Raw genomic sequence first — 18,324 nt, forward strand, 5'->3', positions numbered from 1 at the left:
AAAATATTTTTTGCCACTTAGGACAACAAGGCGTGCACTCTCTTCCCTTACCTCTGCCATCTTCTGCCCCATTTTGCTACTTTATAGTTTTGACTGCTGTAGGGTCCACATTGTAGTATACAGCTACTGGTTGACATGCATCAAACTCCTAGAAAGTGTTTTATGGACTCTGCTGCATGGGAGCAGATCCTTCAGAGGTCTTTTTTGATTAAGCATGTACTGAATGACTGCCTGTGATACAGAGAGACAAGACTTGCATTCAGTCCAAGCAGTTTCCAAGTTAATATATAAGAAAGCATAGACATCCACAACTCATTTATGAAGCCTACACTGTTAAACCAACATTTGAAAAGCTTAGCTGAAGCTCAATTTAATTAATTACATACTGGGGTTTTTCAAGTTATGGATATACTCCAGGCATAGTTTTCTTTATTTAAGGCACTTTAAGTTCTACAATTTTTCATAGAAGTAAACAATTTTCTGAATCTACTTACAGCTTACTTATAAGAGGGACTTACATGCCACCAATTCTTTGAGAATCTCCTTCATTGCCAGTTTTAAGGAAAGCATTTTTTGGTTATGGATATTATTTTTCTCATACAGTTTTGTTTTTTTTTCTAATAAAAGCCTGTTTACAAGGAATAGCATCTAGAAGAAATGTTTTTCCTCAACATAGTGATTCAGAATCAGATCATTTGCTTTCTAGTTTTAGATATTTCCTTTGGAGGCTCCTTAATGACAATCTTGATTGAACTTCCAGCGTAGGGGGAGGGGAAATACATAATGAATGATGTATTGAAAAACTACAAAATCCAGAAATTTATCAGATATTCTACACAATATCAGATATTCTATACAATCACAAATGATATAGTATGTTTTCGAAAATAACCATTTATCCTTATAATAATTATACGTTTAAACAGATCAAGTAGCAAGATGCCTTAAATAATAGGACACTGTGTTTAAGAAAATTAATTTTCTTTGTTAATAGATAAGATACAGAAAAATATAAGTGGCATGAGATAAAACTCCTTTGGGATACAACTACTCAGTTTCTGCAGAAGCTATATCCCCAAAGAGAAGAATCTGTAAAAGATCTGGAAGTAATCAGAAACTGTTGTAGTGTTTTGGCTAGGAGAAGAAAAAAAAAAAGAAAAAAAAGAAAAAAGTAATCAAAATCTAAATCTGATATAAGAAGGAACTACACTGCAAAAATTAACGTATTTTTCTTTAAACTGTATGGTTTATTGAAGAAATCTGCCACTCCAACAGCAACACAGCTGAGACATGCTCAACTAGGCTGAGGGAACAAAGACCAGCTAATCAAGCACAGATCTTGTCAAACGTAATACATCTTCATCTATTTTATGTTAAAATAGACTAAATCCAAATAAAAATACCTATTTTAGGAAAAGTGAGGATCATTATATGTTTATTATTAATTATCTAGAAAAAATTGATTTCAAGTACTTGGATGTATGATTATGGCTTATATAAGAAATAAAGAAAATAAAGCCTTCAAATTAACCTCAGTGCTAATCAAATGAAGTAGGTAATACTAGGATAAAATACAATGGATGCAGGCAAGTGCAAGTTACAGTACTAGAGAGATTCTGAAAATACAGAACAGTTCTTTTTATTCTTCTCCAAACCCACAAAGGATGCATCATAACTACAGGAGTTCCTTTAAAACTTAAAATGTCTTTTTTCACAGAAACTTCAAATTCCTTTGGGGGAAAACCTTGATTGCATATCCCTCAAAGTCTAAAAGGCTGCCCATATGAACTGAATTATCCATGACATGTACCTTCAGACATTTGTAATGTGATATTTCATGTAAATTTAGACCATACCTTGGATGTGAGCCGCTGGCAATGTTGATTTTATTCAGGAGCTCAGATAAGAAAAAAAATTCTGACATCCTTGCTAATCTGTAGTCGTTAACATGGAATTTCCAACATAAAAAGCATAAAAGCATCTAATTTGCTGTAGCAAATGAAAGGAAAACAAACTTCGCATTTCCCTTTCCTTTTCAATGTCTAAAGTTACTTTGTCCTGTGCAAACAAAATTGTACTTTTCAAAGGTTTTTATTATTGTCATCTATCTTTTGAGTGACACATTTCAAACTTCCCCACATAATCTGTAAAATGTCATTCAATTTGAATATGAAGGATTTACCCATGTTAGGAAGAAAAACCCTAGTTACATAGGGAATACTAAAAAACCACAGTACTTTATATAGTCTTTCCAGCTCATATTAATTAATCTTTCATATGAAAAAGCTCAGGTAGTACTATTCCTTTCCCTTCCCTCTTTTCTTTTTTTTTTTTTTCTTTTCTTTCTTTTCTTTCTTTTCTTTTTTCTTTTTTCTTTTTTTCTTTTTTTCCTTTCCTTTCCTTTCCACATAAGTTATCCTCATTTGCTACAAAAGACAGCTTGTAAGATCCTAATTACAAGTTCTGTTAGCATTAGGCTGGATTACAATATTTGTCTATCTGCCATTCTCTTCTTCTAACCATCTTATGTATTAGTATTTTTGTAGCATTTATCTCATGTTTTAATTTGACAGATAGTTTAAAAATGTAAATAGAAAAAAACCCCAGCATTTTCACTGCAGATGAATAGAACTAGAGACTGGTTTGTTTACACCTATAGTATAAAAGACAATATTCTGTGGAGATGCAATTGTACACAAGCAATACTCCAAGAGTTAGGAAGGTGAAAGGAGGAGATTGCAATTTGCGCCATTGCAGCCCCCTGTTGACCAACTCCTGCAGAAACAATTAACATCACTCCACCAACACCACAACATTAACTCCTGAAGTAATAAATGGACATGAGGAGACAATCTTCCTTATTTAGAAGACAAGAAAACAACCCTGAAGTATCAGATGGGGTATAAAAACTAAAAGCTTGCAATTTCCCCAAGTAATTAGGTAGGTGGAAAATAGTTCTTCCAAGCAAACACTGAAGAAAATAAATGTTTGAAACTTCAAAATTATTAGGCTCTTCAAATTATTACAGGTATAAAACGCATCTTATTTTTAAAACAATCAAATACTTTGAAATAAAACCCAATGTGCATAATAGTCATAAAAATAACAAATTGATTTTAGCTGCATTTGTTACATAGCTTTACTGAGATGTCTAAAGAAAAAGCATTGCAGAAAGAGCTTAAATTTCTCTCTCTTCCTTTCAATCAATATTTGAGGCAAAGTTTCATCTCTAGGGCCCTTAATGGCAGGAATTCCTGGAGCCAGCAAATGAGTAATGTTAAACCTATGATTAGATGATGAGGCCATCAAAGACACTAGACCCTAATGCTACATTCCAGTTTATTCCTGAGAATTGCAGTAAAACCAAAGGCTATGGAAGACAGGACTGTAAGTTATTCCTTCCCTCAAAACAAATGTTTCAAGAGTTGCTAAAAAGAAAAATAAAAAAATTGCATGACATGAACATAGAGCTCAAAAGCCTTAATGGATCTTTGGGAATTTTCCTGGAACCCAGGACTTCACCATTAGGTAACAAATTTTTCAAGTGCCCTGCTAGAGGAGGTTTGAAGTTCAAATCCCACCGAGGACTCCTGCCAGGGATGTATTTTTCTTTTACTTTTCCCTAACTGATATCCCTCTAAAAGAGGAAGGAAAAAAAGAGAAGAGAAAAAAGGAAAAGAAGATCTAATGATTTCCTTATGTCACAAGCTTGAAGAAATGCAGCCTACAGACTGGCAAGACACAGGTAAGTTGGAACACCCTTCCCCAAAATCAGCTGTAAATGTTTATTATTTTCAGATAGATTCCTCAAAAGTAGATCTTAATTTCAATTGCCCCCAGAAACTCATTTGTTTTCAGTACATTTTTGGTGTATGCTCTCAGTGTGCAGCAGTGAATGCTCAAGTAAAGCTATAAACAAGTAATTTTCTTCAATAATAATATAATAAGTTAACCCGGGCATTTTATACACTAACTTGGTTTGAGTTGAACTGGTATTATAATTCTGTGGGGAACTTGGTAAATGAAACATTGTCATGAGATTTTAGAGAATTATAAAAACTTGCAAAGTTATTTGGATCTGTTAGGCCATTGTATTTTTCTTATATTTTGCAAAATGAACAAAGTTCTCAAATGTTTGCTGATAACCTGTAGTTTAAAGTAAAAGGGTATATATACGAAATTAGCCAACAACACTTCTGTTAAAACAAAAATTATTAAAATTGAGATATAAATAATCCACAGTGTGAGAAATTATTTTAGCTTTGAATTTTTTATTTGTGAAAGCAATTCAAAGCGTTAATTGATTTAGATTTCTGAGAAACGCATTATTGCTATGCTATAATTAAACAGAGAATTTTTTGAATAGAAATATTAATAGAAATATTCTGCTTCTGTCAGTTCTTGAGGAACACCTAAATCATGTTGCTCTCCTTTTTATATACTGACAGCTACATAAAATATCCAATCAGTTGTCATGTATATCAAAAGTAATAAAGTCAGCACAAAGTAAAATTTTTAAAATTACTAATTATAAGGTAGATTTTGACATAAAATTATGACAACAGTATTATCCTATTCACATATTCTAAATAAGAACAGGCTTGAAAGAGTTCATACACAGGAAAAATGCATCACGTACATCCATACACTTTTAGAAAACAAATGCAAATATGCTTTGTATACCCTGTGAATACAGAAAAACTATGAAATACATATTTTAAAAAAATATACAATTTATATGTTACCAGAAGAGAGTAACTGAAATGTTAGAGTGAAGTAAACTGCAAGCTGCAATTATTAGGCTGGCAGCAACCTAGCACTAGGCAGAGAAATTAATACAATCAAAACTAGAGAATGTCTTACCTGTGAACAAAGCAGCATAACCAGTTCCACCACTGAAGTACTTGACTTCATACAAACCAGACCTGCAATAAACAGTCAAAAGTGAATTTAAAAGATATTTTGCTATTATAGCTCCGTGGTTTCTGAAATCCATAAAATATGTATAATGTATATTTTTTATCACTCAAACACACTGAAACAAGTTTCAAGCACAATTAACTGACAATTTCAGATTCAAGAATACTTAAATATTCAGAAAGCATCAAAGAATCATCTGGAATAATTTATACCAGTTCAGGACACAATGTTTGTTAATGAAGTATTTTTGGCCTTCAGCTTAGTTCACTATTTAAATAAATAAATAAATAAATATTGGTATAATCCAAAGTAATTTACTATATGATAAACATAAGTAAACAAACTTTGAATATTAAATAATGTAAATTCTTATGAATAAACTGATCACTTATTAACAGATAGAGAAAAAAACCTCTGCTTAGAAATTATTTTAATTTTCAGATGGTAATTGATTATCCTGTAACTGAAAGCTTGAGTATTAATGAAAGAGGCCTTCATGTGAAATCTTATTTTTATTAAACTCACAACCCATAATTTGTAGGGCATATTTCTTAAAACAAACCTTGAATTATGGAGTCTGACTATTACTCATTGTTTTGTAATTAATTTAAATAATACATACCTAGTAAGACTGTCACTATGAAATACTTGTTTGCAGCTTTGGAAATGTAAATTTACTTTCTGAGAGAAGGATGTCATATCTAATTATATAAAAGATGCATTGTAAGGAGACTAGGATGAAATTTCACTTCTACTGTTAATTTTATATATGGTAGGCTCTGTTATCTAAAATCATCTAGACATTGATACCATGCTTTAGGACATGAAAACACTTTGTTTGTGTTATGAAAATGGTAAATTCAAAAATATAAAACTCAAGTAAGGACTAAATAAGAGGCTGAAAAGCAAACTGATGTGCTTTAAATAGGTTTCTACCAACACGAATTAGAGACAAAAGCACTCCTACATAATGGCACGTATATTTATTTTGGCCACTGGATAAACACGCTTTTGTGCCCATTTTGCTAACAAGCCCATCCTTATTTTATAGTAACACAGAACAAGCTGTAAGAAGCTACTAGGATTACATTCTATCAGATATATGTGCAGACAGTTAATGAAATAAGAGGCAGATGTGCAAAGCTCATTTAGGGAGACAATTGCTGTAATTGATCAGCTATTCTTATGCTCAAGTGCTAGAAGATCAGAAAGATTAATGAGATACTCATCACCTGCAAGCTACCTCCACTGTTTGAAAGCTGACAAAGAAAATCCAAACAGAAGACTGAACTCTACAGTTAAACCAATGCAGGTAGCACAGACATATCAAATATTTAATCATAGAATGTTGTCTGGTGTATTATGAATTCATCTTATATTTTGTAAAACTAAAAAAAAAAATAAAAAAAATTACCTTTCTGTCATCAAAATCAAACTTCAGGTGTACTAAAGCATGACTAAGGTAAAATAATGCTCTTGGAAATGTATCCCCATGCTACAATCTTCTAAATTTGTACATGCTTTTACTTCTGATTTTACATCGAAAGAACAAATGTATCCAGAATAAGCACCATACACAGTTATGGAAAAACCAACTAAATTACATAAAAATGATTATGCACCAGCAGTAATTTCTTTGCATCTTCACCAAGTTTTCAAAAAGAAAACCTGATGCAAGTACATCCTTTACAGAGAAACACAAAAATTATTAGTTTATGCCAAAATTAATTTAATTAGAAGTTCTTAACTGTCAAAGACAGCTGGAGTTTTTGCACTACCTGTGTAGCCTCAAAGAATATAAAAAAGTTTGGAGTGTGGACCAAGACAAACATGCCCAAAACGGCACAAAGCTAGAATAAATACTCATGATTATCATCCAGAAAACAATGATGATCCAGTCCTAATAACACAAAGCTGTAGACATGAGAAAACATAACTCTGTTTGAAGAAAGTCATAATTAACTCAGTGCAAAATTATATATTTACAATAATAAGAATTTTTATATAATCTCTCTGACTTTTAATAGCTTAATGATTCTACAGGTTCAAGTAAACTGGTCATCTGACCTAAAATTGATGTCTTATCACTATTTCTCTGGACATTACTTGATAATTTTTGTATATCACATCTAATCAACTGCAAGCTTGGATGCAGCATTCCAGCATTGGAAAGGAGAATTAAATTCCTTCTGCTGAAATTCATGAAAAGAAAGAGGAGGATACAGAGCTGACAACTAGTTAGCATGTCAGCAGGCCCATTAGTTGTAACCAGTTCTGTAATTGCCTGATGAAACAACTCATTGATAATAGCCATTAATACCTCTCATAAAAACGACATTCTAAGAGGCTGTTTTTCATGTCCAAAAGAAACAAATAACTATCTTAGAGACTGTAGCACTTTTCACATATGAAAATACAGAGTGAGAGAGTAAAGCCTCATAAAGGAAGTTCACGGTGTCAAAGATGTTTGCCTCAGTCTATAGCATAAATTAAGCGTGCAGCACTCTAGCTATAAATAAGCAAAACTGGGAGTAGCCCAGACAGAAAATGGGGAATCCCACACATCTTGATGGGTATGAAAAAGGAAATAGAAACAGAAATACTTTCTATTCATCTTTAAATACTCATACCATAAATTCCTTAAAGTAAAACAGAATACAGAAATGTGAAACATTCATAGCAGGGCCACCACTTCACATTGTAAATTTTTTACTTATCCGCCCCCTAATCCCACTTCAGAGACTCCTTCCAGTCAAACCACAAGGGAAAGTGTGTGCCCTCCATTATATGCTTCATTTCCTCCCCCCTAGCTGCTAAGGATTCTATTGTGCTTCTTCCTATTTTCGCTTGTTTCTGACTGCGCAGATAATATTTGAAATAAATAACAATTTTTTTACTGTTACGTAAAACATAATTAATCTTCAAAGTCTACTTTCAGAGCTGTTGTGCAGTCAATAGCAGAGAATGATAGAAACAGATCAGACCTAATGGAGGACAGATCCATTTCTGCCTATTAGGAAAACCTGTCAAAATGTAATCTCTGGTTTATGAAGATCCCACATCATCAAAAGCTGTAGGAGTAAGTTAAGGAAGAATCACAATCCCTGTCCTGTTTAACTTTTCCTTCATAGACCAGAAAAAAAGATAATAATTTTAATGCTCTTTTGGTTTTTAAATTTGTGCCATCCTGTCTTCTAGGAGTCCAACTTGTGTGAATTGCCTCACTGCTTTTGGCATGGCAGAGGAATTAAAATAATTTCCTTCAGTAGACAGTCTATATTCTAACAGGCAAAAATTAAAAAAAAAAGGGATAGAAGAAGTTCTGTTCCCATTTTACAGACAAAAGAGAACACAAAATGGTTAAGGTATCTTCATAAAATCAAATTGAATTTGTAGTATAAATCAGAATAAATATCAATTTTCTAATTAATTTGCTAAGTCCCAAATGCATTATAACTGCATTTATTCTTCCTCTCTCTGTTTTACAGGATTCAACAAGAGATTTTTAGCATGTGCAAAATTTTATTAGTTTTAACATAATAAGAAAAAAAAATATAAAAACCTTTGAAAAATAATGGCTCTGATTGAAGAGAGCACACAAATTTTCTGTTCTCTTCCCCCTCCTTAACTCTAATGAGAAAAAGTATTCACAACTCAAACTAAAACTGTTGCCTGCATTCTTCAGCTGCAGATAAGTTCTTCCTATACCGTCTGTACCAAATGCCATTAAGGAAGCTAATGTAATTACTAAAATACAAGTGGATATTTCCTGCATACAGCGAGGTTAAAAAGGTCACTGTTTAACTGAATGGAGTACGTGCTTTTTACATTGGCTGTTCTCAGTACTTTTCTTCATGGTCTATTCTCAGTCCATTAAATATAGCCATCAAAATTCAGGAATTTGATGCCAACAATGACCACATATATGGATGCAAAAACTGGGAGCATCAAGTGCATGACCTTGGCTAATCTGGAATAAATGATGTATGCCTGCCAATTATCTTGAAATGCTCTGGTTTACTTGACTTCTTTTTCAGTGTTCTTCTGTTGGCCTAAAGACATGATAATTATTTCTTTTCACTATGACTTATTAACGTCTAAAAAAAGATTAATTTCAGCTATACTGTTTTAGTCATGACTGTGGCATTAATGAACTCATGGGTTCAAAACCTCCAAGTCACCATGTTGAACTAGTCAGCATGAATTTCCATTTTGAAGAAATATAATGTAGGCTGATAAAATCAATTTTTAAAAAAATCCTTATGAAATAAGATCATGGGTTTGAACTCCTTTTTATTATTATTAATACAATGTGTGTATGAGTCTAACTTAATACTACCACAATTTCATCTGGTATTTATCAAGGTTTGCCTGCATTTTCTTTCAATGATTTTACTTTGTGTCAACTTAAACCCTTATTGGAACTGGAATCAATTGTAATATTAGCAAAAACAAAAGTTAAATGCTTTTACAGCTCATGTTCAACTAAGAAAAAAAGATGCAATTAACAAAACTTTAGAGCCTGCAGAAATCTTTCACTCAATTATAGCTTCTTCTTATCTGAAAAATGTCAGGTATGGTTAAATAAAAAGTTTGAGAAAGTTTAATCCATTTAACCCAGTTCACAGAGAAAACTTAGTCTTTATTATTCTTGTATAGCATGTCATCAAAACTACGGAAGCTTTGTATAGAAACGGAAAGCTTATGAAAAATAAACACATGCTGTTATATCCATTATTTTATTAACATGAAAGTGTGTTAAAGGTACCTAGAAATGAGCAAAAGGACCTTAAACTAGAAAAAATAGAAAATCAGAAAACACTAAAATTCTCGTTTGTAACTTGTATTTTTCTAAGGTAAGCTATTTTTTATTTCCTAGTGATATAGTCCCCATTTACTTTAAACAAAACTATATTGTTTCAAATTGTTCACTATAATTATGGGTAACTCATACTGTGATATCTCTGTGATATTCAGTTACTTCTGCGCCAAGAGACAGAATAGGTATGTTCTACCAGTAATTACCACTCACAAATTGTGTTTTCATTTTTGATAGACTATTCCCTTATACTTTGTTCAGCATTTGTTAGAAATGGCACAACAAAGTTCAAGGACATTTCACGCTGATGACAGAAACTAAAGCACGTTTTGGCTGTGAAAGTACTAGGGAAAAAGTGATGGTGACATTTTGGTTGGAAATGTGAGTTTTCCTTAATACTTATTTGTTCTTTCTAACCATGTTTCTTCTGCCAGCAAAATCTGGTAAATGATTCCTTGAAATATCTTTCTAAATCCAACTTAATATCAAAGAAATAACCTTGGATTCCTTTTTTGACCATTAAAATTATTTGGATAATTTAAATCCACATTATTCCCTCTCTTCCATAGGCTGTCACTCAGAGAAAACTAGATTCAACTTAATATTTTTAATCAATTATCAAATTGCTATTGAGTTCCCTGCAGATCTGAAAAGAGAGAGTATGGAGAGAAAATATAAAGATAGGTGAAAGTAAATGCCAAGTATGTAAAAGTTATTCTGAAACAACAGATGTTCTTATTCCAAGTAAAGCAATTATTAGGGGAAAAAAAAGATGTGTGTTAACAGAATGTAAAGTTTTGCAAGATTACACTCAAAATTGGTTTTAGAACCATACATATGTCACATATTTTGTAGACATTTAAATTACACTAATGGTCTTAATTTACGAAAAGCATATTTAAGATTCGAAGAAAGTCTGCAGATGGAAATCACAGCCAGGTTGCAAAATAATTACAACTTTGCTTTTACTAGATGAAAGAAAACACTATTTCAAAGAACATAACTCACTAAAATAACAAAGTCATGGTTATGGATTTAACAATCCCTTCAGCAGCCTTGACTGACATTACCACCAACTCTAGGGACCATGAAGGATGGCTGTATTAGTACTCCAGACAATTCTTTGTATGTGTAGATCTCCTTTACAGAACAGAAGAGTGACATAGAAAAACACAGTGAATGTGAATTTGACTCAGTGCTTTTTAGTTCATCAAAACAGTTATAATTCTTAAAGGATTTTTTTATGATGAAAGACACTGCACAACACAAGCAATATTCTTTGTATCTGGTACCTGGAAATCTAGGAAAGGTATCATCCAAGATATCAAATGAAATACTTTAAAGATATTATCGGAAATCTTTAGGACTCACATCGTAAGATAAACACCTCAAATAAACAGTGACAGATCAACAAAACCCTCCAGATTTTAATCTGATCAAACCCAACTCAAATGGCTCAGCCCTTTTAGTCAAATTTGTAAAATAAAACAGATCTTATTACTAGGATAATATTTAAAAGAATAAGAATGTTATGTAAGTTTCTTGAATTATTTTATTATAGTGAGAAAACCTATACTTCTTCACCACTGCAGTTACTAGAAAGGAATCTAAATGCGGACTATAAAACATCCAGATGGAATCAGAGAATGGCAAAAACCCTTGAGAGTATACCCACAGAGAGAGGATTTATTATAATGTATACATGATTTAGTTTTTAAAATTACAGACTTTCATACTGTAATCCCATGAGCTGTAATGATATTGACAAAACTGATGCTGGTGCCACAGTACTCTGAAGAGTCCAGCCCTATGCAAACCTGTGGATTTTTTGACAATTTTCCATTAGTGTAATGGGATGCAGAAATTTTCATTCATCAAATGAGAAGGAGATCATTTCATCTATAAAATAAAAGCCACTTGCACTGTTCAGTTTAATACAGTTTAATATTTTCAAAACTGATCCAGTTTTTCGTTTAATGCCTGTGGTAATTTTTTATTTGGCCAGTGGTCCACTGGAATTTACTCAATATATGCATTTGTGTTTCCCTGTCACTCTCATAAAACAGTATTTCTTTGGTCAGATCTCTTTCCAAATATCTGGTTTGACACAGTGAAATAAGATGCTTATCCAATTGCTATACTGGAACCTAAAATTTACATCAATCTATCACGCATCAATTGAAAAATTGTTCTAATCAGCATTAATAACACAAAAATATTATTTTCATATAAAAGAATTTAACACAAATGTTAGTTATAGGAAAACAATTCCCTGTTAAATTTAGGTGAAGCATTTTTTTTTAATGCTATTATACTTATTATTTGCTAAATTTAATTTTTAAATGAAATGTATTTCCTTCTCCTAAAATCCTCTTCTAGAGTTTGGCTGAAAACATCCAAACCAGAGATCACACTGCACTGCAGCTGATCAAATTAAAATACCTCTAATCTTGAAAATGTCTATAAAATTGAACCATTGCTTTCCTGTTGAAGTGTACTTCAGTTTCTGGTAGACTTGAGTAACTTATAAACATTTTATTTCTGCAGAAGCCTGGAAGAACTAAAAAAACCCAACCTACAATTAACAGGTTCTAGAAAATCCAAACCTCTTATTTATCTAGAAAGAATCTCAATGAAAAGTATTTCATTTTTTCCCCCAAACCCAACAGTCCACTGTGAAAATCAAAAGATGATCAGGAAAGTCTTCTCATTTTCCTCTTTATACTAAGAAATTATTCAAATAAATGGCTTAAAGTTTTGAATAAATTTCTGCCACAGCTGCTGCCCAGGATATTTTATTTCAATTGAAGAAATAATAATAAAAAAAAAAAGATAATGGGCAAAGACCTTCAAAAGTTAATTTAAAATGCAAAAATTTAAAAGATTTTTCAAATTTTGTCATGTATTATTTTTCCAGGATGTCATTTCTTTCCTGATCAAGCTGTTAAGTTTATGATTAAATTTGTAGAAAAATTACTATACGGAAACAAGTGATACCAAAGAAATATTCACATATTCAAGAAATTGCCACATATTCAATACATCTGGAAAAATGCAGCTGTTCTGAGATTTTATATTCTACTGATCCCTCAAAATTTTCTCATTTAAATGAAGAAAAATCTGCCCCTCCTTTCTATTTTTTTCTGTGTCCTTCACCTCCTTTCAAATCTGTGTTACAGGAAATACATTTTCAAAGTTTTACCTCAACAGTAAATTATTTTTAAAGAACTATACGAGCAGAAATAAGAATATTAATTTCACTCACTGATACAAGCAAATGTTTATACTTCATACCTTCACTACACCTATGGTGCTTTCTCCTCATCTCAAGAACCTTTTCCAATTATTTCTAAAGCTGTCAAAAGTGATACCCTGGGCAAATTGATCATAGATATGACCTCAGGAATATCAGGAATATACTCAATGTTATATTTTCCTTAGGTATGAATTTTTATTTTTACTCCTGAAGTTTATCAACTTTTTCTTAGCTTCAGTCTATAAGTTTTTTCCTATTTGACGCCCTGTTTTCTGCGCTTATTTATTCTTTTTTTTTTCTCTCCTCTTTTTGTAAACATTGGAATTGTCTTTTGTTTTCTTCTTTCTACTATTTCCTTCTAGTTCTTTATTATATTCTTTCCTAGTATTAGGGGAGGTACTATCATCATGGCATGACACAACTGAAACGTGTGTGGTGAATGATAAAAAAGGATGGTGAGAAAAGGTTAAGCTGCACAGCAATAAACCCACTTACTCTATACTAGTCCTCCTTACTTCCTTATGGCAACCGTGGGGCCACACTGAGTGAACCAGTGCAGCCACAAATGGGAAGTGAACAGAACTTCACAGAGCTCATGCAAGTTCCTAAATTTCTAAGGTCAAGATGATCATTATTTTAACTAGGTGTGATCTCCTGGATAGCAAAACTAATTTTTGTATCTAGTTGAGCAAACTGTTGGTAAACTAATATTTTTTTTATATGATAAATGTTTTCTGAGAATTCGATAACAAAGAAGAAAAATATCTCCCTTTCCAAGGTGAACTTTGCTGACCTTATTTGGCAGCCATCAGACCTTACTCCTAACCTGAAGCCCTACTGACAAATGGTAATCATTCTGAAACAGTGTCTCTCAAAACAAAGAAACATACCACAGTCATAGATCTCTTGAAATAACTTGTATTTCTCATGTTTCAGTTTTCTTTATTTACTTGACAGTAACATTGTTATGGACTCTCCCTAGACCTGCTTTGACATCACTTTGCCGTCTTAATTTGACATATCACAACTGTCTCTGTTGTCTGACAAGTTCTTTCAGCATGAGGGTTTCTCATTGCAAGAAAATTTTCAGACAACAAGTATAAAGAGACCAAATCATAAAACCCCATACACCATCAAACAAAAATAAGATATAAGAGAATAGATGTTTAGCAGGTTGGAGAGGTTTTTTTTGAGGGACATAAAATTTAACATAAAGCTACGCTGAACACAGTAAAGATATAGTATCTTAGTTCTTGCAAAAACAATCCCAGGCTTGAACGGAGTCTGTTAATATATAGATAAATCAAGCTTGATGGTTCGTTAACATTTATGTTATAATTAACATTTTTTTCCTATCAAAAAGGGCTCTATAAACAAATATTTTTTTAAGATTCAAGTGCAGTTTCTCAAGTTAAGTCCAGAGTTTGTGTGCAATATTCCTTTTCTAACCCTTGAAAAATTTGTCACTAATTAAAATGTTTCTTTCTGCATCATAAGAACAGGTGATAAGTAGACACAGAGTTAAGGAATATAGAAGGAAAAACTGTGACCAGCCCCAGTGAGATGAATTTTGTAAATAACCTGTACATAGAGCTCAGGCTGCATGGAGAAAGATCATTAGACTATTCATGAGAAATACATCTTTCAGGGCAAAACATGATACAGAGATGTCATTTGCACTCTATAGATTATCACAGCTAGGTAGTTCTCTGGAAAATATTCCCGGTATAATAAAGGAGATTGATTCCACTTTTAAGCCTTTAGAGGACAAGGGGTGGGGCAAACACCAGCCTAACTGTTTCAAGTCCAAAATCAGGCAGAGTCCCCTGCTGAGTTCTGAATGATGAATTAAGTGGAATAAGAACCAGAGAACCTCTGCCTGTGGGGAGCTTCAGTCTCAGCATGAACATCCTGTAGATACTGAATACCTTTTTGGCATACCACCTCGTTTTTCTTTGGACCTGGACAGTGGAGGAGAAAGTAATAAGGGCGGAAAAGGTGGCTGTTCTCAAAAAAAATAAATTTTACAACTTAGTCCAGTGTTACCATACAGCACTGCTGTATACCTGATATGATGAGTCCACCTACAGGTTGTGTTACAGTAGTGCCTGTACATGTTAAGAACTTTCTCCAGAATCTTTTAAAAATTATTTCCTCAAAATAACTTTAAATAGGTCTACCTTTTTTTATTGTTGTGGTAGGAAAACTTACTAAAAAGAAAATTACTTTCCAGTAAAGCTGAAAGTTAGAAGAAGAAGAAAGACAGAAGGACACCTGACCTGGATGGTATTACAACAAAGATGGACTATGAAGACATCAGAGAGGGTATTCTAGAGTTCTAAGGCAAAAAGACCAGTCTTTTCCAGGCCTTATGTCTTGAAACTGGAATACAGGCTACTAGTTTGAAAAAGAAACTTGTGAGAAAGTGGTTAATACTGCTGAAGGTAAGTGGGACACAAGGATCACAACTAACTCCTTTTCTTGCTCTTTAAAGGCTCTAGTATTTTTGTATTTTCTTATGTGCTTTAAAAGAACAGCAATTGGCACTCTTTGGTTTCTAATAATAAAATTTTTATAGTAGCACTTTCAACGGTTATATAATAACTTCAAACATCTAGTGGATTCTATATTTTCAAGGATGACTTTTAGAGCTTCTTTCCAGCAAACTGACTACTTTACAGTTACCAGCTTTTGCTTTCCTAAGTTCATTTATTTATTATTATTTTTATATAATAAAAATATAGGAGAGAGCTGCACTCTCCTAACTGAACTTTCCAATTAGTCTCACATTTTCAGTAATTATTTTTCTTCATTGGCAATGCAAAAGAACAACACCAATTTCTGTTTAATGGGAACACCGTAAGTTTTGGCTTGTAAAGATATCTTGATTATTAATCAATGTAATAATGATAATATAATCAACAACATATAATCTGAGTGCCAGCAATTTCTACTCTTAAGTTACACTGGGACCACACAAGTCAAAGACAGAGGAGAGGGCATGAGCAGTTAACCTCTGTTCCATAGTCTAATACATCTTAGTAAGTGTCCAACTCATTAGACAGGGATCGAGTGGCTCATATGTGTAATTAATTATTGGCAGGTTTACTTTCAAAAAGGTGCCAGATGCTACGCATTTCCTAGTTGCTATCTGGATCTCTGAACTATAATGTTTCCTGCCATGTTAAACATCTGTTCAGAACATACTTCTGCACACAGGAACTTCAGTAAATCAAGAGTTAAATCTTCAAAATCAAATGTATGTGTATCCTCTTTCTGGCGTTTGCAATGATATCCCTTTAAAGGTGTCATAAAGGAATACTGTGTGAAAGAAAAATGTTCTGTAACTGGTGTTGGGGTCATTATAGTTTGAAGATTTCAATGTGGATAAATAACAGAGACTTCTTTTTTGGCACCTGCTCTTCAGTTCTCCTCTGAATTGGCATCTGTCTTGTCACTACTAGCATACTCTGAAAAACCATGGAAGACGCAAAGCTTTGAACCTTGACTGTGCTGAAGCATGTGTAGATAAATAGGCAGATTTGAATATCCACTTAACACTTCAGCATTTCTTTGTTCCTATCATACAGACTTTTGGAAAACTAGTGTTGTTTTCTGTCTCTATGTGTATCTGACTGATTGATACTTTTAGTAAAACCCATGAGCAGTTCCAAAGTGTGTGCAGAAACATGAGCACACTGTGGAGCCTGTCATTAAGATACTATGAGCAAATCATACCAATCATAGAGAGAGAATTTCTTACAACAAATTTCTGACATGGTTATAAATCGCAGTTTGAAATTCATTAACATTTTTTCCTGTTTATGAATGGATTACAACATGTGTGGGCAGGATTTCAATCAGCAGCAGTATTTTAAATTATATCCATTGGAGGATTTCATGCCCTGTTTCAAAACGACCCATTGTTTTCCTCATGAAAAAAACCTAATCTTGCCAATTACTTGTAGAAAGACTGGGATGTGGCAGGGCAGAGAAGAAATACATTATGAACTCCTTAGCCTTGAAAACAAATTCAGAGTTCCCGACTCCATGAGATTCCTTATCCTGATTTAACAGAGTAATCATGTCCAGGGAGACACACATAGAAAATGACATTAGCCTGACCTCTCCGCAGAGTTTTAACATTCACCTTGATTTCTAAAAGGGATTCTCTGCTGTCTAATAGGGTTGAGTTCTACCACTCTCTCAGTCTCCCATTATCAATTGCTTTCCTGTTCCTTATGCTGCAATACCCATAGTATTGTACCAATACAGTATATTACACAGCTGCAAATAAATTGGATGAGATTTTTTTAAGTTACTATTCAGTTTTCCATTTCTTCACTAAATGTTGATGGCATACCCCAAACAATAGTGCAGAGCAAATACTGAATCTGATTAAGAAACACACATGTAACTATTGCCTCACCCAAGAAATTACAGGGTACCTTTTCTTTAAACAGATATTTTTATTTGTGAGTACTGTGTAAAAATCGCATCTTTTAAGCAACCTCTGTTAAACTGGCTGAAACGGGTCAACACGTTGAAAAGTTATCAAGGGAGTTAAAGGCTGATCCTCCTCACTCAATGTGATCAACACTGGCCATCTTTGATGCCTCAAGGGAAGATGATATATTCCCAACTGCATCTACAGTTGAGATGCAGTCAACTGCAGAACAAGGAAAAAAACCCACTCTTTTTATTGATTTCTGCAGGTGGCTAGCTGGCACTGACGTACACCTGTCTATGACCATGTGAACAGATGCAGTGATGGCAATGTTAAGGCAAATTAGGGTTAATGCAGTCTATCATTCCTTGCAGGATATGGCACAGAGGAAATGGGGGTTCACAGGCTCCAAACCCACAAAGAAGTTCAAAACCATCCTGCAAACACATGACATTTTTCCTCTTGAGAAGCCGGCTTGAAGACTCCATTTAGAAAGAATGTTTAAAACATCATAAAGACTACAAGTAACATTGATCACAACACTTGAGGGTAAGCCCTATTGAAGTTTTCCATTATATTTACCCTCATTAGGCATTCTGTTGGTAGAAAGGCTAAGACATCCTGTAGTATTTAACTTCTTTTTATCTCTTCTCTTTGGTATATTGAACAAATCAAACTCTTTACATTGTACTTTGCGGATTTTATCTCCCTTCCATCAATCACTCTTGTGCCCTTCTCTTTTGTTCTCTCTGCAATGTGTATGTATCACTCTTGAAGTGCTGACTACAGAACCAGATAGTAGGAGTTTTACTGAAGTTGTGCACAGAAATGAAATCACCTCTTCATCTTAGGCATTGTACAAATCTTTGTTGCCTCCGCACT

The 18,324-nt window shown here is 33.3% G+C and overlaps 1 protein-coding gene across 6 annotated transcripts in view; it reads right to left on the bottom strand.

The window, feature by feature from the left end:
• NBEA (neurobeachin) overlaps positions 1–18,324 on the bottom strand; it is a 389,390-nt gene that overhangs the window by 248,651 nt on the left and 122,415 nt on the right. For all 6 annotated transcript variants that reach the window (XM_039385864.1, XM_039385860.1, XM_039385863.1 and 3 more), the window contains one exon: positions 4,864–4,925. In XM_039385864.1, coding sequence (XP_039241798.1) covers positions 4,864–4,925 — 62 coding nt within the window. The remainder of the gene's footprint in view (positions 1–4,863; positions 4,926–18,324) is intronic.

Source organism: Pipra filicauda, unplaced genomic scaffold (assembly GCF_003945595.2).
Source record: "Pipra filicauda isolate LSUMZ 115617 unplaced genomic scaffold, ASM394559v2 scaffold443_size986076_pilon, whole genome shotgun sequence".
NCBI lineage: Eukaryota > Metazoa > Chordata > Aves > Passeriformes > Pipridae > Pipra > Pipra filicauda.